The following is a 23,376-nucleotide window of genomic DNA, read 5'->3' on the forward strand; positions in this document are numbered from 1 at the left end:
GTCTGCCCCCCCCCGAAAAAAACTCCTTTTCCTTTATTTATTTTTTTGGGTCCAGTCGTGGGGCCTGAACTCTGGGCCTGGGCGCTGTCCCTCAGCTCTTCAGCTCAAGGCTAGCGCTCTACCACTTGAGCCACAGCGCCACTTCTGGCTTTTTTCTTTTTGCTTATGTAGTGCTGAGGAATCGAACCCAGGGCCTCAGGCTTGCAAGGCAAGCGCTCTACCACTGAGCCACCTCCCCAGCCCTCCTTTTCCTTAAAAAAAAGAAAATCCCGGGGGCTGGGGAGCAAACCAGGGCTTTGCACATTCTGCCTCTGAGCTACATGCCCCAAACATGGCATTTCTCTCCTAAATGCCCTGGATACATCACGAGGGGGACGAGTCATGAATCGAACCCACCAAAGCGCTCCGTGATGTGCGCACCCTCCCCGACTTCTCAGAGCCTCAGTATCCCTACCTGAGCAGTGTGAAGGGTTGTTGGGGGGGGGGGCGGCGAGGCGGTGTCATCCATCAAAGGACTCGACACACAGCTGTGCGGGCGTGCAGCACGCCCCGACTCCCGGAGGCCCCGCCCACTGCGGGTTCCTCCAGGCCGACACCCACCGGGCGGTCACGTGCGCAGAGCGCGCTCCCGCGGTCATGTGACTCAGTCAAGATGGCGTCGCCCTGCTGGCTGTGGCTGCTCGCTGTCGCTCTCCTGCCCTCGTCCTGTGGCGCCCCTGCGTTGGGGCATCTCGGCGCGCCGGCGCCGGTGCCGCTGGTGATCTGGCATGGGATGGGTGAGTGACGGTGGGCAGTGGGGGTGTCGCTGCTGTCTCCTCCCAGCGTAGCCTCGCGGCCCCACAGTACGAGTGAGTAGGGGCGGAGTGTTCCCACAGCACCCCATGGGTCCCATTTCGTATTTGGTGGCGCGGCTCTGCATTGGGAGGAGGGAAAAGAGCTGCGCCCTGTGTCGAGATTTTGTCTTTGTTTGATACCTGCAGAAGTGGCCTCTGGCGCTTCGTCAGGCTAGCTAGTCCAGTGCCCACCTGAGCTAGCGTGTCTATTCATTCGTTTACGCACTGAACAGAGATTTGTTACACTCCTGCAGCTGGTTTATACATTTAACACATAGTCAGCACTTGAGGATACAGCGGTGACTGCAACGAACTAAATCCTTCCTCCTCACGTTAAGTGGCGATAAGTATATGGAGGAAAGAGGAAAAAGAGGAATGCAGACTGAAGATGGGGTTTGCACTTTTATAGAGCACAGGTCAGGAAAGGACTCACGGAGGAAGGGGCATCCAAGCAAAGATCTGGAGTGGATGTGGAGGTGCCATTTGGATGAGTGGTAAAAGGAAAGACAAATGCTAAGGCCTTGAGCCAGAAGTTTGTCTTGTATGTTCATGGAACTGCGTTGAGCTGTGAATAACTAGAGCTAAGTAAGGATAGGAGATTAAAGTTTAAGTTAGAGAGCTGGGTGAGCACAGATGTGTTTTAGCCTACTAAGGCTAATGTGAGGACTTTGCCTGCTGTGAGGTAGACACAATCTGACTTGCATTTTAAAAGGATCATTCTTACTGCTGTATTGAGAATAGATTGTTGGGAGACTTGGACAGGTGTAGTGAGACAAGAAGCTATTGCTATTTAACTTTTAAGAGATGATGGCTTAGAACTGTAGACACAGTAGAGGAATTAAAGAAGTGGCCAAAGTTTGGGTATATTTTGAGGGTGAAACGTAAGGGATTTAGATGTAATTTGAGAGAAAAAGAAGGGACACCGCAGGTTTTGGTCTGGATAATTTGAAGGGTGATGGTGCACTTTACTAATGTGGGGTAGCTTGTAAGGTGAGCACACTTGATCAAAAGTGCCTTTTTGTTGTTGTTGTTGGTTGTGAGGCTTTAACTCGGCCTAAGCACTGTCCCTGAACCTCTTGTGCTCAAGGCTAGCATTCTACCACTTGAGCCACAGCACCACTTCTGGCTTTTTCTGATTAGTTTATTGGAGATGAGTGTCACGGGGACTTTTCTGCCAGGGCTGGCTTCAAACCTCAATCCTCAGATCTCAGCCTCCTGAGTAGCTAGAATTGCAGGCGTGAACCACTGGCACCCAGCTCAAAGTACTTTTAGAGGATTGGCACTAGTGGCCCAGGTCTATAATCCTAGCCTCCTGAATAGGAGGCTGAGATCTGAGGATTGCAGTTCAAAGCTAGCCTGCACAGGAAAGTCCATGAAACTCTTATCTCTACTTAACCACCAGAAAACTGGAAGTGGTGCTGTGGCTCAAAGTGGTAGAGTGCTAGTCTTGAGCTAAAAGAGCTCAGGAGCAGTGCCCAGTCCTGAGTTCAAGCCCCATGACCAACAACAACAAAGAGTGCTTTTTGATGTACTAAGTTTGAGGTCCTTGCTGTAGAATGGTCAGTGTTTCAGGGGCATTTTGAGTGGACAGTCTAGGAGAGACAAACTGGAGGTTTAAGGTGAAGCTTTTGGTATCTTGGCTAGCATTTAAAGCCAGCATTGATGAGATCACTCTAGGAGTGTGTACTCAGAGTACTGAGCCCTGTGGGAGGTAGAGGAGATGAGGAACTAGCAAAGGTGGCAGTGACAAAACACCTGTGGTGTCCCTGCCATATCCTGGAAGTCAAGTCAAGTAGAAGGGAGTGTCTCCTAGATCATATGTTGTTGATAGGTCAGTAAGATTGGGCTTGAAAACTGATTATTGGATTCAACAATGTAAAGACAGGTACTAATACTTACAAAAGCAGTTTGGGATTGGGGTAAGAACCACAGCTTTATTGGAATGACCAGAAATGTTCAGAAAGGAGTTTAGTTAGCAAATTTACACAAGGCTTTGTTGTGCTATCTCCCCTCCCTGCAATCTCCAACTTACTTTCAACTAGTCATGTTAAAAGAGTAGGTAAGATAGATGCCTCACCTTCTCCCAGCATTCATAGTTCACAAAGAAGCAGTATTTAAGCAGTAATTACAGTTTAGTGTGGTAGATGTTGTTAGCAGTGATATAGAAGATTCTCTAGGCCAGAGCTTTTCCTTCTTTAAACAGAGTCTTAAGCTTCTGCAGATATTAAAAATAGGATGATTAAGTGAACCAGTGGAAGCTTGTTTCCAGTTTTTGTTGTTGTTGGTTGTGGGGCTTGAACTCAGGGCCTGGGCACTGTCCCTGAGCTCTTTTGCTCAAGGCTAGTGCTCTGCCACTTTGAGCCAAAGCTCCACTTCTGGTTTTTAAATGGCATTTGGAGATAAGAGTCTCATGGGGACTTTTCTACCTGGATTGGCTTCAAACTGCGATCCTTAGATCTCAGCCTCCTAAGTAGCTAGGATTACAGGCGTGAGCCACCGGCTCCTGACTTGGTTCCTTCACAAGACAAGGAGTAGTCTGAGAGCAGCATAAAACAAGGGCACACCTAGAACACAAAGTTAAAGAGGCTTTTACCCAACTTTGGGTAAGTTCAGGGTCAGCAGCACTTATAGCAAGCTGAGAGTGAATGCCTCTTTAAATTTTGTGCCTTCTCTGCTTCTCATAAACCATGAGTTGGACAGCTTTCCTCTGGTGCTACCACTGTGATGTTCTTCCTCACCACAGGCTCCATGATCCTGTGGGACAAAGTCAATGAAGACTTAAACCATGAATCAAAATAAATTGTCCTTAAAAATAGACAAACAACAAACCAAACATGCTTTAAGGCTTTACTTGATGCATCCTGGCTCTGGTTGTGAAGAGAAACCTTTGAGTTTTTTCACCCTAAATGGCCTACATGACAAAAGAAGGGAAAATACCCCTCTTTTTATGTTTCTCTTGTAAACTTTCTGTCCCGGTTATATCAGATGAGCTTTTTGGGGGTAGTACTGGGAACTGAACTCTGGGCTTCTGGCTTGCTAGGTAAATGCTCTACCACTTGAACTATACCTAATCCTTTCTCTCCCCCCCCCTCCCGCCCGCACCCCCATTCCTCAGTCCTGGGGCTTGAACTCAGGGCCTGGGCACTGTCCCTGAGCTTCTTTTGCTCAAGGCTAGCACTCTACCACAGTGCCACTTCTGACCTTTCTTTTTATGTGGTACTGAGGAATCAAACACAGAGCTTCATGCATGGTAGGCAAGCACTCTACCACTAAGCCACATTCCCAGCCCTCTTTTCCTTTTAATTTGTTTTTTAGATCGTGTCTTGTGCTTTTGCCTAGACCAGTATTATAGGCATGTGCCACCACGATCAGCTCAGGTTTTTGAAGCTTGCTATTATTTGATGAGCTAATAAAAGTGTTGTTTTACTTGATAAGAAATGTACTCACTATCTTGCCCTTTTGTAACCCCTCTGTATGGTATTTTCACAATAATAAAAAAACAAAAAAAGTTGTTTTACATTTTTTTGAAAGTGAAATTCATATAATCTAAAGTGAACCATTTAAAGTAGACAATTCAGTAGCACTTAGTGTTTTCATAGTGTTGCTCAACCACTATTTCTCTCTAGCTTCAAAACTTTTTATCACCCTGAAAAAACATCCATACTCCTTAAGTAACCATTCAGGTCTCCCTCTTATCATCCCTAATAACCTCTAGCCTACATTCTGTCTCTAGGGAGTCTCACTTTATCCCTTGGCTGTGATCCACTTATTTGTGCTTCTCTGTATCACTGTGGATGACAGGCATGTGCTATTACAACCAGCCATTGTACTTCCCTTGTGGCTGGGATAATAAGTTGAGAAATAGTCTTGTGAACTTTATTTTTGTTGGGGCTGGCCTTGAATAGTCCCAAGTAGGTAGGATTACAGGTGTGAGCCAAGATAGCTGCAAAGTTATTAAAACATTCCAGATGGATATGAAATGGTATGACATTGCTTTTATTTGTATTTCCTTAAGAACTTGTAATGCTTATTGTTGGATATTTAATGTATTGTTTGGAGAAATGTCTCTGAGTCCTTTTTCCCATTTGTTAATTGCATTGTTTGACTTGAGTTGTAAGAACTTACATACTCTGGATGTTAAGTTTATGTTGAATCTATTTTTTTGCAAATGTTTTCCTGGTTCTATATGTTGTCTTTTCACCTTGATAATGCCCTTTCAGGCACAGTAGTTTTCAAAAATCAATACTATTTTGATTTCTGAATTTTCATCACTGTTTCTAGGAGACAGCTGTTGTAATCCCATAAGCATGGGTATCATCAAGAAAATGGTTGAGAAGAAAATACCTGGAATTTATGTCTTGTCTTTAGAGATTGGAAAGACCATGGTAGAGGTAAGACCCTCCACAGCTCTGTCCCCTTAAAGGTTTCACATACAGTTTTATAGAATGTACTATGAGAGCCGGGTGCCCGTGGCTCACACCTGTAATCCTAGCTATTCAGGAGGCTGAGATCTGAGGATTGTGGTTCAAAGCCAGCACAGGCAGAAAAGTCCATAAGACTCTTATCTCCAATAAACCACTCGGAAAACCAGAAGTGGCAGTGTGGCTCAAGTGGTAGAGCACTCGCCTTGAGCTGAAGCACTCAGGGACAGTGCCCAGGCCCATAGTTCAAGCCCCACAACTGACCAAAAAAAAGTACTATTAGAATGATTCACCTTACATTTTTTTTAGACATTAAGTCATATAATAGCTTGGCACTGGTGGCTTACACCTGTAATCCTGGCTACTCAGGAGGTTGAGATCTGAGAATTGCAGTTCAAAGGCAGCCTAGGCAAGAAAGTCTATGAGACTCTTATCTGCAATTAACCACCAGAAAACCAGAAGTTGTGCTGTGACGCAAAGTGGTTGAGCACTAGCCTTGAGCAAAAGAGCTCAGGGACAGTGCCCAGGCCCTGAGATCAAGCCCCACAAACTCAAAAATAAAAATACACACACACACACACACACACACACACACACAGACCCTCAGATTGGCTTGGAACTCACTAGCCAAGTCCAGAAACTTGAGATCCCTTGAGATCCTCCTGTCTCAGCCTCCTTAGTGCTGGGATTATAGATGTGCACAGCTACATTGGCTAATTAGCCCCATTCTCCACTGCTTGAACTCCAAGCTTTGTGCTTGCTAGGCAGGAGCTCTACATTTGAGCCATACCCTCAGCTGGTTTTGTTTTCATCATTTTTTAAAATAGGATCTTGCTTTTTGCCTGGGTAGGACTATAGTCCTATTTATACTTTCCATGTAGCTGGAATGACAGGTGTGAATCACTATGCGCTTTTTTTTTTTTTTCTTGTCGATTGAGATGGGAAGGGGTCTTAAAGCTTTTTGCCTAGGCTGGATTCAAATTGCAGTCCTTCTGATCTCAGCCTCCTGAGTATATAGGATTACAGATATGAATTACTGTGCCCACTTATCTCCACTCATGAGTAGTTTGTGTCAGGGAACCAACACCAACCTGAGTGAGGTCACATCTTAGAGAAAACACAAGTGATTGCTTTCAATCCAACCCTTTCATTTCTCTGTATCTCTGTGACTTCTTTTTTAGGACGTGGAGAACAGCTTCTTCTTGAATGTCAATACCCAAGTATCAACAGTGTGTCAGATTCTCGCTAAAGATCCTAAATTACAGCAAGGCTACAATGCTATGGGATTCTCTCAGGGAGGCCAGTTTCTGTAAGTCTCTTTCTGCTGTATAGTGGCCTTTGCATTTTGCAAATTGGTTTGTTTCTTCTTGTTGTTTGCCAGTCCTGGGGCTTGAACGCAGGGCCTGGGCACTGTCCTTGCGCTTCTTTTGCTCAGGGTTAACACTCCAGCACTTGAGTCACAGTGCCACTTCCGGCTTTTTCTGTTTATGTGGTACTGAGGAATTGAACCCTGGGCTTTATGCATGCTAGGAATGCACTCTACCACTAAGCCACATTCCCAGCCTTGTTTATTTCTTTTATTCAGATAAACTGGACTCTTAATTCTTGGGGATCTTAGTTATTCTGAAATGGCCTCATGTACTCAAACAAATCATGTTAAGTGAGGTAAGCCAAGCTCAGAGAAACAAGTGGCTTATTTTCTTTCTGATATGTGGAAATTAGATCTAAAATACACTAGGATATGATAAATTATACAGGATTTTAGAGACACACAAAGTAAGAACAAAAGAGGATACTCAGGAGAGAAACACAAAGGCTCAATGCATAAGTGCCTCATCATATGTATATAAAATAATATGCATTTTGAAATGAACTCTAAGATATGGAAACAAGAGACCTTTCTTTTTTTCTTTTTCTGTTTTGATGATTCTGTCTTCATTATGTATAGTATATTTAGTGTATGTCTTTGGGAGGGTTGGGGAAGTTTTGGTATGATCTGTAGAAATAGGGAAAAAGGGTGAAAAAGTAAGGCAGTAGAGCTCACTGGAGGTTGATGAAAGTGAACTATACAACTATACAACTCATGGGTGGAGATGGGAGGGAGGGCCTAGGAGAGAGTGAGAAACAGAAGACACTGCATGAAAGGAAATGTACTCATTATCTGACTCATGTAATTGTAATTCCTCCGTATATCACCTCTATAATAACAATAAAGTAAATTAATAATAAAAGAAAATGGCCTCATGTTGGAACCTTTATGGAAACTTAATTTATTTTCTATGAAAGAATGATTTGTATATAGACAGAGCAGAGGAAAATCCTATAACTAACTCTATGGCTTTGGAAAACCACAGTGGATCAAGATGCTTATTAATCTGTAAAGCCAACTGTTGATTCTTTCCCATCGTTCATTCAGAGCTGATAATCCCTTTTATTTCTCCAGGAGGGCTGTGGCTCAGAGATGCCCTTCACCTCCCATGGTCAACCTGATCTCAGTTGGGGGACAACATCAAGGTAACATTGACCTCTTCATCTCCTTGTTTCTTTTTTATAATTCATGTGCCCCCTTGATTTATTTATTTACTTTTCTTGATCTAGCAGTTCTATTTGCATAGTAAGCCAATCACCCTTGTAAAATCCTATTTCTACAGTTCATAGCAAAACTAGGCAGCCTTAATGAGGAGATAGGAAATGACTAAGGATTCCAGAGCCCTAAAACAGAGGTTAGCATCTACTGAATAAGGTTAACATCCTCTTTTCTCCCATTTAATTGAATTGATTTGTGGAAGAAAAGTGGTTGCAGCAGTTGGTGGAAGTTAAGAAAACATAATGACTTGCCCTATTTTCAAACTCTGTTAGCAGATAGCATTTTTTAGGTGGTAGGATGGTGGAGTACAATGGGGGATTTCAGCTCAGGGCTTTGCATTTCTTAGGCAGGTGCTCAACCACTTGAAGCATGTCCTGAGTCCTTGGGTAAAAATCATGTATAAGTACCTTGGTCTATAAATTTAAACAGTAGCCAAATAAACTGAAAAGTAGAAGCTTTTCTATTTACATGGAAGTTCCTCTGAGGGGAAAGAATGTATTATATTAGGTATTATAAATAATACCTAAGCTCAGTGGTAGAGCGTTTGCCTTGCATGCATGAGGCCCTGGGTTCGATTCCTCAGCACCACATAAGCAAAAAAAAAAAAAAAAAAAAGCCGGAAGTGGTGCTGTGGCTCAAGTGGTAGAGTGCTAGCCTTGGGCTGAAGAGCTGAGGGACAGTGCCCAGGCCCAGAGTTCAGGCCCCACGACCGGGCCAAAAAAAAAAAAAGAAAGGTACTGGGGTGGATGCTACTTGAGACTGGCTTACCATAATTGATTTTCCTAAGCAAAGACTTAATAAACAAGATGAATACAGCTACTTGCTGTAGAGTATAAGCAGTACTCCTCCAGTATGGGTTGAGGCAGGGTGGGGCAAGGCAGAGACCCAGCCTTCTTTTTTTTTTTTTTTTTTTTTGTCAGTCATGGGGCTTGAACTCTGGGCCTGGGTGTTGTCCCTTAGCTCTTTAGCTCAAGTCTCTATCACTTGAGCCACGGAGCCACTTAGGGTTTTCTGAGTGGTTTATTGGAGATAAGAGTCTCTTGGAGTTACCTGCCCTGCCCAGGCTGGCTTTGAACCATGATACTCAGATCTTAGCCCTCCTGAATAGCTAGGATTACAGGCATGAGCCATCAGTGCCCTGCTTAAGCAGAGACCCTAAGCAGCAAACAATGGGAGTGTGTAGAGGAAGCTTGTTTACACTCTTTCCTGGAGGAATGAATGATTGGGATGTGGCTTTTGCCTGTTTTGGTTTTTCACAATGCTTTGTACATAGTAGATATCTGTTATGATGATTAGAGGAATGGATGTTTGTCTTTTACCACTTCAGGTGTCTATGGACTCCCTCGATGTCCAGGAGAGAGCTCTCACATCTGTGACTTCATCAGAAAAACACTGAATGCTGGCGCTTACTCTAAAGTTGTTCAGGAACGGTGTGTATTTATAGCTGAAAAAGATACAGATCTGCCACTGTGTGACATTCAGACTAGCAGTGATTCTAGGAGGTGCTACTGATATTTGAGTGACATTTATTTTTTTATTTTTATTTTTATTTGTGTCGGTTGTGGGGCTTGAACTCTGGGCCTGGGCTCTGCCCCTCAGCTCTTCAGCTCAAGGCAAGTGCTCTACCACTTGAGCTACAGCACCACTTCCAGTTTTCTGGTGGTTTATTGGAGATAAGAGTCTCATGGACTTTCTTGCCCAAGCTAGCTTTGAAATGCAATCCTCAGATCTCAGCCTCCTGAGTAGCTAGGATTACAGGCATGAGCGACCGGTGCCTGGCTTGAGTGACATTTATTGTAACTTTCTGTACTGTCTTCCCACTTAAACTTGCTCTAGAAAAAAGCTGTTATCAGAGAGAGAGAAAAGAGAATGAAAGGAAGAAAGAGGAAGAAAAGATGGAAGGAAGTAAGGGAAGAAGGGATGGAGGGAGGGAAGAAAGAAGGAAGAGATGGAGGGAGGGAGATAGGTCTATTTTTCTATGTAGGAAGAATGCAATTATAATGAATATTCAGGGGCTAGGAAGGTGGCTCAGTGGTAGAGCACTTGCCTTGCATGCCTGAAAGCCCTGGTTTCGATTCCTCAGTACCACATAAGCAAAAAGAAAAAAGCCGGAAGTGGCGCTGTGGCTCAAGTGCTGGAGCGCTAGCCTTGAGCTGAAGAGCTGAGGGACAGTGCCCAGGCCCAGAGTTCAGGCCCCACGACCGGACCCCCCCCCCCAAAAAATGAATATTCATCCTTAAAAAACAAAAATAGGGAGATATCTGTAGGTATACAGAATGGGTGTGAAAATGACCTCCCAAAGAACCTCTGTTCTATTTTTTCCAGATAGTTCTGGGTCTTTTAGCCTCATTTTCTTCTATCTCTAATGTGAGTTGGTGACAGTACCTTACTGTGGGCTGTTGTAGGTATTAAAACAAATGGAGTATAAAGCATTTAGTGTAGTGTTTACTTCTTAGGAAGCAGGCAGATTTTGACTGTCAAAACCTGGTGATAGCAGGGCACCAGTGGCTATTCAAGAGGCTGAGATCTGAGGGATCGCAGTTTGAAGCCAGCCCAGTCAGGAAATTCAGTGACTCTTCAATAAACTTTTCAGAAAAAGCTGGAAGTGGCACTGTGGCTCAAGTGGTAGAGCGCTCGCCTTGAGCACAGAGTCTTAGCGACAACACCCAGGCCTTGAGTTCAAGCCCCAGGATTGGCAAAAATGAAACACAAACAAACCTGGTGGTGGCTGGGTGCCAGTGGCCCTTGTCTGTAATCCTAGCTACTGAGGAGGCTGAGATCTGAAGATCAAAGTTCAAAGCAAGAAAGTTGTTGAGAGTCTTTAACCACAAAAAGCTGGGAGTGGAGCTGTGGCTCAAGTGGTAGAGTACCAGCCTTGAGCAATAAAGCTAAGAGATAGCTATCAGGCTCTAAGTTTAAGTCTCAGCGCTCTCTCTCTCCTCTCTCCTCTCTCTCCTCTCCCTCTCTCTCCCTCTCTCTCCCTCTCTCTCTCTCTCTCTCTCTCTCTCTCTCTCTCTCTCTCTCTCTCTCTCTCTCTCTCTCTCTCTCTCTCTCTCTCTCGGTGGTGCTTTTTTAATACTCAGTTTTAATTTTCTGTGTCTAAACTTCCTTCATATTATAATTATTTTGTTTTCTCTGTCTTTTAGTTGCAGTTTTAAGGTATTTCATAATTTCATCAAACATTGACTCACTGCTGTTTGCTAGACCTGATTGCAGGTTCTCTAGGCATCGTGCAGAAGACAGTTGGGATCCCTGCTCTCATACTGGGCAGACAGGAGATCATATCTATTTAGCATAAACCCATTGCATATTTCTGTATATAAGCAGGATGCACTGATGGTGGTAGTGGGGCAGGGATCTACTTTCCTACTTTGGATAGAATGGTCTTTGAAGACTTCTTTTATCTGGGATGCAAGGATCAGACAGGAACATGAGAAACAAGAGGAGAGGGAATCAGCCAGAGGAACCTAAAGGCCCTGAGGCTGGAACAAGTTTAGCTTTTCTAGGGTAAGCAGATTTTAATGAGAGTTTCAAGAGTGGCAGAAAAGCACAGACGACACTATGCCAGAACTTGTCGCCACATAAGTTGAGATTTTATTGCAAATAGTGTGGGAAGCTATTGGAGGTTTGGGGAAGGTTTTCATTCCTTTGAAACAGGAGGCCAGTGCAGAGGCTGTTGCAGTGGTCTTTGGGAGAGACAGTGGTGGCTGAGACACTGGGTTGTAACAGCAAGATGGAGAAAAGAGGACATTGCAAGTAAATCAGACTCATGGATGACATATTATCCATGGGGACTGCATTCTGAGTTCTCAACAGCTCAGGCACAGATTAACTTCTAGGATACTTTTCTAATTTTGTAGAGGTGTTTGCCTTTTTAAATGGTCTTTATATGAGTGAAATTGTCTTTTTTTTTTTTTTTTTTTTGGTCGCTCGTGGGGCTTGGACTCTGGGCCTGGGTGCTCTCCCTCAGCTCTTTAGCTAGCTCAAGGCTAGTGCTCTACCACTTAAGCCACAGCACCACTTCTGGCCTTTTATGTTTATGTGATACTGAGGAATAGAATCCAGAGCCTCATGCATGCAAGGCAAGCACTCTCCTCTGAACCACCTCCCTGCCCCATCCTTTCTTTTTGAGATAGGGTCTTGCTATGTAGCTCAAGACCTCAAAAGGCCTTGAAATCAAGAAGTGAGAGTTAGAAGGAGTCAAGGTATTATTGTCCTGCTGTTTTCATTGCTTCTCTCAGTGCAGACCAGCTTTTCCTGCTCCCCACATGGTGAAAGTTGTTTTGCAAAGCATCCAAGTGTTTAATCTTCTACATGTGAGGTTATTGTGATTTGAGGCTAGAATTTCTTCATCCCAATTCAGAGTTTTAGGTAAAGAGTCATGTCCCAGCTCAAATAGGGCCTCACCTCTGCTCTCCTTAGCTATGACCAGAGATGGGGGACTATGTTCCAACCATGCCCACCTCCATAGTAAGTAGGGGACAGGAAGCAGTTCCCACAGAAAACAGAGACCTCAAAAAAGATCTTTTGTGTTCTTTAGGCAATTTAGCGTTGTTAAAGCAATGTGACATCCTGATAAAAAAATTATCATCCTGATATCCTCAGTGTTTTTCAAGCCCCAGCCCCTGGCTACACAGCCCTCATGAAGGCCACGAGCACAGGTCATGAGCATAACAGCTCTCTATCTTCCTTAGTGTGAAAGCTGTACTTCTTTTTCCTTTCACCTTGCAGGTGCTGGCAGCCCTTTGTGGCCTTTTTCCATTACTTTTCTCCCAGCCATCTCTGTGTCTCCTTTCCAGCCCCACATTCCCTGTCATAGGGTTGCCTCTAACCTTAGCCTTGGACTGTTCTGGGCAAGGTCTGTGTCTCTCCCAGCCCTCAGGCTTAGAGCACTTTTTCCTCACTCATCCTGTTTTTCTGACTTAGCTAATGAACTTGCCACTTCTTTTTCTGATAATACTGTGGCATCCACTCATGTGCTTAGAAGAGTACCTGGAAAATACTTGGTATATATCAGCTGCTATCATGACAATCAATTATTAGAATATGCACTTTAAACGTACCATCCCTACCCAGTATAGAGTTTGTTTTCTTTTTTTTTTTTTTTTTGTCGGTCATGGGGCTTGAACTCTGGGCCTGAGCGCTGTCCCTCAGCTCTTCAGCTCAAGGTTAGCACTCTACCACTTGAGCTACAGCACCTCTTCCTAGAGTTTGTTTTCTATTCTTACCAACTTCTGATCTCACGTTTCTCTCTCTCTTTTTCTTTGTCTCTTTCTCTCTCTTTTTTCCTTTTGCCAGAACTGGGTCTTGAATTCAAGGCCTTGAACTTGAGCTCAGCTTTAGCTTTTTCCTCAGGGCTGCTACTCTACTACTTGAGCCAAGCCTCCAGTTCTGGCTTTTTGCTGGTTAATTGGAGATAAGAATATCTGACTTAGTTTGCCTGGGCTGGCTTTGAACCTTGATCCTCAGATCTCAGCCTTCTAAATAGCTAGGTGTGAGCCACCAGGTATCCTGAAGCCATTGAATTGTTAAGTCTCAGTGAAAGTAAACACTTAAAATATTTTAAACTGTGTGCAGGTGGTTCATGCTTGCAAACCTAGCTACTTAGTAGGCTAAGATCTGAGGACCACAGTTCAGAACCATCTTGGGCAGGAGATAAGTGGAGCTGTGTGATAGAGTGCCAGCCTTGAGAACAAAAGCTGAGGGACAGTACCCAGGCCCTGAGTTCAAGCCTCAGGACCAGAACACACACATGTATACAAAAAATTAAATATGTTTGGCCTGGAAATGTAGCTTAGTGGTAGAGTGCTTGCCTAGCATGTATGAAGCCCTCGGTTCAATTTCTCAGAACCACGTAAACAGAAAAAAACCAGAAGTGGTGCTGTGGCTCAAGTGGTAGAGTGCTAGCCTTGAGCAAAAGAAGCTCAGGGATAGTACCCAGGCCCTGAGTTCAAGCCCCAGGACTGGCAAAATAAATATGTTTATAAGCAGTTAGATTATAACTACTATCTGTAGTCAGAATGTCCTAGGCTAGGTTCAACCTCCATCATAGTCTGAGGAAGGTAGAATAGGTAAGGAGATAGATGCTTGGATCAGAGGAAGAGGCAGGGGGTTATATTTGAGATGAATCTTGCAGGATGAGTGGGAAGCAAAGGAAAGCAAGGAAGGTGAGGTTGTGGGAGGGGACAGCATGTACCACCTAACTGAAAGATGTAAGGGTAATGATGCTTAATGGCATATGAGGGGGCCAACTGTTGATGAATCCTTTTCCTAAGTCTTTGCACCATTCTGTACTGTGCTGAATAGGCTGTCCTTGTCTCAGCATGGTATCTTGGTAAACTGTCATAGATAGAAGTCTTGCATTCCCTGTTAAGAGAAAAAGTCTTGAAAGTCTCTTGGTGGTCCAGTGCACTGGGGTATGGCCCAGGCATGCTGAATTGATAGGCAACATGGTCATCTTCATTCTTTTTTCTCCCTGCAGCCTGGTGCAAGCAGAATACTGGCATGACCCCATAAAGGAGGACGTGTACCGCAACCATAGCATCTTCTTGGCAGATATAAATCAGGAGAGGGTAAGCATCCAGCCAGGCTCCCAGCATTAGACATTCATTTTTCTCTTTAGAGCATCAGAAATTAGCAATGGCTGTTTACCCAAACTATCCTGGGTAGAACTGGGAACTAGAAATTCTGTGTTTGGGGAGGCAGTGTTTGGGAATTCAGCTCCTTGTAGAGAGGCTGGCATTCATTGGCCTTCCTCTCTGTTTTGTTTTTTGCTGTCGTGGGGCCTGAACTCTGTGCCTGGGCACTGTCCCTCCGCTCTTAAGCTTAAGGCTAGTGCTCTACCACTTGAGCCACAGAGCCACTTCTGGCTTTTGTTGCTTATGTGGTGCTGAGGAATCGAACCCAGGACCTCATGCATACAAGGCAAGCATTCTACCACTGAGCCACCTTCCTAGCCCTGGCCTTCCTCTTTGAAGTCCTTTCCCTTCTCTTGTGTGGAAGCAGCAGAACAAAGTCAGTAGGTTGCTAGCTGGGTAAAGTAGAAATCCCACAGCAGCTGCCTCCTGAGGGAAGCCTTCCTGGGAGGCCTTCTGGACAGATTTTCTCAGAAGAGAGATTTACCTAGAAGGGATATTGCAGTGGGCACTGATGATGCCTCAAAAATGAGCATGGCTTGGGAAGATCCAGGATATTTGATTTATATTAAAGTTATGTGGGTTTTGTTTTGTTTTTTTTTGTTTGGTCATGGGGCTTGAACTCGGCTTGGGCGCTGTCCCTCAGCTCTTCAGCTCAAGGCAAGCATTCTACCACTTGACCACTTGAGCCACAGCGCCACTTTCAGTTTTCTGTCAGGGGTATTTATATGGTAAAGGCTGGGGGGTCTAAGTTAAAGATAGTTTTTGTTCTAATCACTCCTGAGTTTCTGGATGTTTGGGGCATTTCTTCTAGGTAAGAATGCGTCCTGCCATAAAACAAATGCTTGCCAGGTGCTGGTAGCTCAAGCCTGTAATCCTAGCTACTCAGGAGGCTGAGAACTGAGGATTGTGGTTCAAAGCCAGCCCAGGCAGGAAAGTCCGTTAGACGACTCTTATCTCCAGTTAACCACCAGAAAACCTGAAGTGGTGTGGTGTCTTAAGTGGTAGAGTGCTTGCCTTGAGCTGAATTGCTCAGGGACAGTGCCCAGGTCCAGAGTTCAAGCCCCATGACAGACAAAAAACCAAAAACAACAACCAAAAAAACACCAGATGCTAGCAGGGTGCCTGTGGCTCACGCCTGTAATCCTAGCTACTCAGGAGGCTGAGATCTGAGGATTATGGTTCAAAGCCAGCCGGGGAAGGAAAGTCTGTGAGATTCTTTTTTTTTTTTTTTTTTTTTTTTTGGTCCGGTCGTGGGGCCTGAACACTGGGCCTGGGCGCTGTCCCTCAGCTCTTCAGCTCAAGGCTAGCACTCTACCACTTGAGCCACAGCGCCACTTCCGGCTTTTTTCTTATGTGGTGCTGAGGAATTGAACCCAGGGCCTCGAGCATGCAAGGCAAGCGCTCTACCACTGAGCCACCTTCCCAGCCCCTGTGAGATTCTTATCTCCAATAAACCACCAGAAAACCGGAAGTGGCGCTGTGGCTCAAGCCATAGAGCTGCTCACCTTGAGCTGAAGACTACAGGGACAGCGCCCAAGCCCAGAGTTTAAGCCCTATGGACCAACTGAACAAACAAAACAAAACAAAACACCAGATGCTTATCCTTGAGATAAAGAAGGCTTCCTATTGTCTACATTTTGGGTGGGAGGTTGCTTACAATTTGGAGAAGCACTTCTCAGGAAGGCATATATCCTGCCATATAAATGTTAATTCTTGGCGTGAGAAACACATCTCTCAGGAAGGAATGCATTCTGGTTATTTTGAGCATAGATTGCTCTTCTGTTTTAATACCTCGTTTCTGAATTGCCTCACAGGCCTCATTTTCTTCAACTTATCCTGCATCATTTTACCCTAAAATTACTTTGGTCCCTTAATCTTAAGGGAAATAGATGAATGAATATCCATATTTGCTCTAAGCTTACCATGCCTCATTCCCTCTAATCTGTCTTGCCTCCGTATAATAGAACAACTCAGAAGCTTCAGTTTGTTCTGTTTTCTTCCTCTGGTTAGTTCCCTTGAATCTGTGTGACTTAATGCCTATGGAATGTAGACTGTTAGCCCTGGTTGGTGACATGCCAGTCACAAGATGGTAAGAAATGGCAGTGTAAGGTATATTCTGGGCAGAAATCTAGAAAAGGAGCATATTATGTTCATGGGTCAGGGTAATCAGAACGCTGAAATCCCCCTGCTGGAACCTGATGGTAATGTCACTACTGTCTTTTTCTTCAGTATGTCAATGTATCCTACAAGAAAAATCTGATGGCCCTTAAGAAGTTTGTGATGGTGAAATTCCTCAATGATTCAGTTGTGGACCCTGTAGAGTCTGAGGTGAGATACTACTTAAGCTATAGCATGTCACGAGCCTGTAGGAGAAAATAGTTCTGAAATACAGCTAGCTACCTGCTGGGCAAAAGCCTCCAGTCCTCTCCACCACCCTTTATATACATCAAGAGTTCTGAGTGAGGTTCATAAATGGGACATGGAATTGGTTATTGTTGGGATCCATCACAACAATCCTAGGGGACTACATGGAGGCAGGCAGGCACTGGAGAAAGATTATTTTTGTTAATTTTTGTTGGTTGTGGGGCTTGAACTCTGGGCCTAGACTGTCCCTGAGCTCTTTAGCTCAAGGCGAGTGCTCCACTACTTGAGCCACAGTGCCACTTTCAGTTTTCTGGTGGTTAATTGGAGATTAGAGTCTCACAGACTTTTCTACCTGGGCTGGCTTTGAACTGGGATCCTCAGATCTTAGCTTCCTGAGTAGCTAGGATTATAGGCGTGAGTCACTGGCACCCAGCTAAAAAAGATTATTATAAGGTTTATTAGAGGGGCCATATCTCCCTAGGGAGAGGGAGCATATGGCATCTGCCTCTACTCAGGTGGGTAGCTTTGGGGCTAGTGGCACAGTATGTACACAGGTAGGTCTGGGTGGAGAGAGGGAATGGCCAGCCACAAGGTGGGAACTCTAGGGCAGGGAGGAGCTCAGGTCTGGGTAGAGCGAAGGACCAGAGGTAGGGATAATGCTAACAGTTAAAACTCCCAATTCCACTCCAATATCATATGCAAAATTCTATCATTATATTCTGTTGGGGGGAAGAGTCTATCATTTTAATGATTTTCAAAGAAATCTAGGATTCACTAGCCCATTAATCCTTAAGTTTGGTATTCTAGGCTTTGACCTGTCTTTCCAGCTTCATTTACCTAGAGTTCTACATCACTCAATCTTTGATCAAACCGTATTGTAGTACTTGAAATTCCCCAAATTTGCATGTGTTTTCTCTCATGCCTGAGTTCCTTCATGCTTTTTCTTTAGGATGCCTTTCCTTGGCTTTCCCACCTGAAAAACTCCCATTCTTTTTTTTTTTTTGGTCAGTCATGGGGTTTGAACTCTGGGCCTGGGCACTGTCCCTCAGCTCCTCACCTAAAGGCTAGCATTCTACCACCTGAGCCACAGCACCACTTCTGGTTTTCTGCATTGTTTATTGGAAATGAGTCTCATGGACTTTTCTGCCTGGGCTGGCTTTGAACCATGATCCTCAGATCTCAGCCTCCTGAGTAGCCAGAAATACAGGCATAAGCCACCAGGGCCCAGCAAAACTCCCATTCTTATGACAAGGCCATATGCAAATGCTACTTCCTATAGGACACTATCCCTCTTCCAGGCACAGTTTGCTTTCTAGTCATTAGTATCTACTAAAGTTCTGCTCACATTTACAGACCACCAGGTGTTGTCAGGTGTAGAGTAGATGTTGCTGGCCACATTTTCTTTTTTTGGTCCAAGACCAAGTCTAACTTGGTACCTGATGCTTTCATTCATTGGCTGGTGCTCTACCAACCAAGCCATGCCTCCAACTCCACCGATGACATTATTGAATGGTTTGAGAGCTAAGAATTTTACATGTTTAAATAATTGGGGAAAATTCCAAGGCTATTTTATGATACAAGTTAGAATTTGTTTGTAATTGAAGTTTCATTGAGACAGTCATACCTATCTTTCATATATTTCTAAGAAATGAGAGGCAAGCGGCCAATATGGGCTCAAGGCTTTATTGGGACAGACCTGCTGGGCTACTCCAGGCAGGAATGGAGGCAGCAGCAGTGGACAGGTGCAGGTGGAATTTCACATGGGTCATATTACATGGACTTTGGGAATTTGGGGGTAGAGTTGTTTTGAGAAGTGTTATGAAGGTGTTATGTGGTCTACAGGAATTGGGGGGATAGTTACATTCCTAAAAGGAGTATGATGATACTTTTAGAGCTGGGACAGAAATTTGTACATCACACCAGGAAAACAATACAGCATTGGGGAAATAGAAACTGATTTTTGTAAACAGGTAGGGACACAGGGAGGGGATGTAATTGCGAGCTGAGTCCGAGGCCTGAGATTATTTTGTCTGGCTACTTTTGTGTTACAGTGGAAGCAGTGAGTAGTTACAGCCATATAGCCATAAAGCCTAACCTACTTTGGGTCTAGCCTTTTGAGAAAAATAGCTTGCTGACCCCATGCTAGACTGTGAATGGTTCTGTGACTTGCTAGATGGACTTGCTAGATGGGAGCTTCTTGGGAATCTCGTAGAAACAAGGATCATAATCACCCTAGAATGGCTACAGAGTTTATTACAAGGATCTTTAGGGTTGGTATAATAAAAGCAGCAGAAATTTTTGGTAAATGGTAAACTCTTTAGAAAAACCAACTCATTCCTAAGGAATGACTTTTAAAATGAAGTGACTTGAAATATACCCCCATTTTTCCTTCTTGCTTTGTGTTTGTGTGTGGGGGGGGGAGGAGGAGTGGAGAGGGAGAGGGAGAGAGAGAGAGAAAGGAGAATGAACATGTGCATGACTTAGGGCCTGACTGCTTTCCCTGAGCTTTTGTGCTCAAGGCTAGCACTCTCCCACTTGAGCCACAGCTCCACTTCCAGCTTTTATATGGTCTGTTGGAGATAGACATTCTCTCCTAGCCTCCTGAGTACCTAGGATTACAGGTGGTAAGCACTGGTGCCGAGCTGTGTATACTTTTATGACAACTTGTTGGTGATCCTAGAAGGTAGTCAGTCTCAAATTGTGTGCTAGGTATCTTTAATATTTTCTTCTTTTCCTCCAGTGGTTTGGATTTTACAGAAGTGGCCAAGCCAAGGAAATCATTCCTCTACAGAAGACTGCTCTGTACACACAGGTAACTGACAGGCAGAGCTATTTCTGGAGAGGCTGGTGCTGTTTGTCAGCTGCTGGTTTCTAAAGGTGCTCAGTTTAGCTGCTAGGCTCTATGGTGTTACAGCTCTGCTTCATAGGCCCCACAATACTAGGTGCTTAGGAGCCATCTAACTCAATGAAGTCTGGTGCAAATGAGGCTTGTTAGACTGTTCCTTCTAACACTTATTTCTTAGGCACTGGTTTACAGACTTGTATCTTTGACTGGAGATGTGGCTCAAGTATTAAGAGTGCCAGCTGAGCAAAGCTGTGTTCAAGCTCTAGTACTGACACACACAACTCAAGCAAAATATAAGAGAAACATCACCTCTAAGATTTTATTTTGAAGGAAAGTTGTGGAACTGGCATCCTTCATGGTTTGTTACCAATGCAAGAGTGAAAACATAGATTACTTTACATCAGTCACAGATGTGGAGGTTCTGATTTTAAATTAAGGTAGCTTGGTGACAGACTCTGTGCTTAACATGCACAAGGCCTTGAGTTTGATTCTAGCACCAAAAACAAATTTGTCATTGACAAAGGGAGCTTCTGCTTCCTCTACACGAGCCTGAACAGAAGCAGAGATGTGAATTTTGTTTAGCAGAAGTTGCAGCATTTTACCACATCTAGTTGTAGGCCTGCCACATCCTAAGGAGTTTATATTGCAAGTAGACTGAAAAGTGCACAAGTGTACTGGGCACTGTGGCTCACACCTGTAATCCTAGCTACTCAGGAGGCTGAGATCTCTGAGACTTTTTTTTGCTGGGTCGGTGTGGGGCCTGAACTCTGGATCTAGCTATCCTTCAGCTCAAGGCTAATGCTCTACCACTTCAGCTACAGTGGCACTTCTTGTTTTCTAAATGGTTTATTGGAGATAAGAGTCTCACCAACTTTCCTGCCCAAGCTGGCTTTGAACTGCAATCCTCAGATCTCAGCCTCCTGAGTAGCTTGGATTACAGGTGTGAGCCGCTGGTGCCCAACTTCCATAAGACTTATCTCCAATTAACCACTAGAAAACCGGTAGTGGTGGTGTGGCTCAAGTTATAGAGTGCTTGCCTTGAACTGAAGAGCTCAGACACAGTACTCAGGCCCAGAGTTCAAGCCCTGCGACTGACCAAAAAAAAAAAAAAAAATAAGTTCACAAGTGCTACATCTGAACCATTCTAGTAAATATTCCACAGAGTTTCTGAGACCATTTTCTTCTATCTGAGCTTTTCCTCTTGGATTTGGTGTCCCAGCTTGGATAAAATAAAAAGGGAAGCTAGATTCTGTTAAGAATTTTAGGGATTACAAGAGCTGGGCATGTGGCTTAGAAGTAGAGTGCTTGCCTAGCATGCATGAAGCCCTGAGTTTGATTCCTCAGTACCACAGAAACAGAAAAGGCCAGAAGTGGTGCTGTGGCTCAAGTGGTAAGAGTGCTAGCCTTGAGCAAAAGAGGCTCAGGGACAGTGCCCAGGCCCTGAGTTCAAGCCCCACAACTGGCAAAAAAAAAAAAAAAAAAAGCAAACTGATTCACTTTCTGTGGATTGGGTGTTTTCTCTTAAAACATTAGCTAATTTTCCCTTGTCTTTTGACTTTGTCTCACTTTGCTGTTTCAAGGCAGATTTATCTATAGCTTGTCCAATGTATAGGTAGTCCTCTACCTCTGGGAAACTTTGCAGAAAGCTGAATATAAGCACCGGGAGGAGGATTTGTGAGGCCCTAGGTTCAATTTCCAGCACCACAGTGGGAGCAATATAACCATACAGGACAGTGTAAACTGCACGTTTAACTCTTAGATACACTGGCATTTTCAACAATGCACTTCTATTTCATTTTTTAAAAGGGAAGAATTGCATTTTAACGATGTATCTTATTAATATTTTATTACTTCACTGTTTTACTCAAAAACCTTCCGTTAAGCCTCAAGTAATTATAGTCTTTCTCTCTGCAGGACCTTCTGGGGCTAAAGCAAATGGACAAAGAAGGACGGCTAGTGTTTCTGGCTGTAGAAGGGGACCATCTTCAATTCTCTGAAGAATGGTTTAATGCCAACATCATCCCCTTTCTTAAATGAAGCACTTGCAGTTTGCAACAGAGCTTGGGAACCCCTAGCTCTTCCAAACGAAGTAGAAGATAGTTTTCTTCATGCCGGACCGAGCTATGATCCAATATGCAACTAATCCTTCTCTCCTGTTATCATCTAACATGCCCTACTTGGAAAGATCTAAGATCTGAATCTTATCCTTTGCTGCCTCCTATCACCATATGGTGTTGAATTCAAGTTTAATTAGCTAATAACCAGGAGATTGTTTTACAACCTTGTGATGTGGTCAAACTCAAGTCTTAGGAAATGTCCAGGCCCAGAGGAGACTGATCTAAAGCAGCAAATAGATTGAGGACCATACCTAGTCACATTTCAAGCAAACCTGTCAAGCAAATCTAGGCTTAAGGCACTCACATAAATTCTGTGTTGCTGGTGCAAATAGTTTGAGAAAATACTGCTTGGAGGGTGTTTTTGCATCATTTCTTAAGGTTGCTTTCCTCTCTGACTATGTTACCTTCTTGTGGAACTTTAGCAATTATTAGATTGCACCGGCCTACTATCTTGCCTCTGTAGAATTCCTTGTCTCCTCTGATGATGAATTAATTTGTCCTTTTCTGTCACAAAATGAGGGAAGTAGCATCACACTAGGTTGGCTCACGAAAGGTACATCTTGGATAACTTAGGGCAGTGGGGATGGGGAGAATAATAATGGGAGTAGAAGTAAAAATGAGGCAGCTAGCTCTTTCCTCTTAATACAACAAGTGGCTTGGATGCCAATCACTCCATTGCTGGCTTTAGAAGAAAATGTAAGGAAGAATGTGAAGAAACTGGGCTTAACTTCTAGCCCCCCAGAATCTTTTTTTTCTGGTTGGTCATGGGTCTTGAACTCTGAGCCTGAGTGCTGTCCCTCAGCTCTTCAGCTCAGGCTAGTGTTCTCACTGAGCCACAATGCCATTTCCAGTTTTCTGGTGGTTAATTGGAGATAGGAGACTTACCAATTTTCCTGCCTGGGCTGGCTTTGAACCATGATCCTTAGATCTCAGCCTTCTGAGTAGCTAGGATCGCAGGCGTGAGTCACCGGTGCCCGGCCCCCCAGAATCTTAATTACGTGTACACTGAACTCCTGTTCATACATTCTGTAAGATTGCTTAAAAAGAAAATTGAGTACATTGTCTACTTTCCTCCTCCTGGAGATCACTCCAATCCACATTAGACTAAGGACTTTAAGCATTCTTCATAGTAAAGAAAATTAACTCAATCTGCAATTTCATGTTTTTGGGTTTTGGAATGGAGGACTGAACTCAGGATCTTGCACTTGCTAGGCAAACACTACCATTTCATCTGCCAGCAGACCTTTTGTTTTTGAGACAGGGATCTGACTACCAGGGCAGGCTACAAACATGTAATCATCCTTCCCTTGCTTCCAAGTAGCTAAGATTATAATTTTATGGCACCATGCCTGACCCTGTTTCTTACATATTTGAGCATGGAAGTACCTTGTTAGTGTTACAGTTTACCCTTTATCATTTTTCCTTTTCCTCTTTCAAGCCTTATTCTTCAGCTAAAAGATAAGGCTTACGGGCAACAAATAGAGTGTGTGAAAATAATTTTATGAGGCTGAAAATAAAGAGTACTTTCTGATTTTTAGTGTTATTTTCTTTTCAGTAGCTCCACATGTCTG

At 44.0% G+C, this 23,376-nt stretch overlaps 1 protein-coding gene across 1 annotated transcript; it reads left to right on the forward strand.

The window, feature by feature from the left end:
• The first annotated feature begins 642 nt into the window (after positions 1-642).
• On the forward strand, positions 643-23,336 carry LOC138837849 (palmitoyl-protein thioesterase 1). The gene is made up of 9 exons (XM_070036861.1): positions 643-776; positions 5,115-5,224; positions 6,436-6,563; positions 7,698-7,768; positions 9,169-9,271; positions 14,323-14,413; positions 16,709-16,807; positions 19,584-19,655; positions 21,603-23,336. Exons 1-9 carry the CDS (start codon positions 653-655, stop codon positions 21,723-21,725), a joined length of 921 nt encoding a protein of 306 aa, XP_069892962.1. The 5' UTR covers positions 643-652; the 3' UTR covers positions 21,726-23,336.
• Positions 23,337-23,376: the final 40 nt, after the last annotated feature.

The sequence above is a fragment of the Dipodomys merriami genome, unplaced genomic scaffold, assembly GCF_024711535.1.
Source record: "Dipodomys merriami isolate MVZ:Mamm:240054 unplaced genomic scaffold, mDipMer1.0.p SCAF_277, whole genome shotgun sequence".
Taxonomy (NCBI): domain Eukaryota; kingdom Metazoa; phylum Chordata; class Mammalia; order Rodentia; family Heteromyidae; genus Dipodomys; species Dipodomys merriami.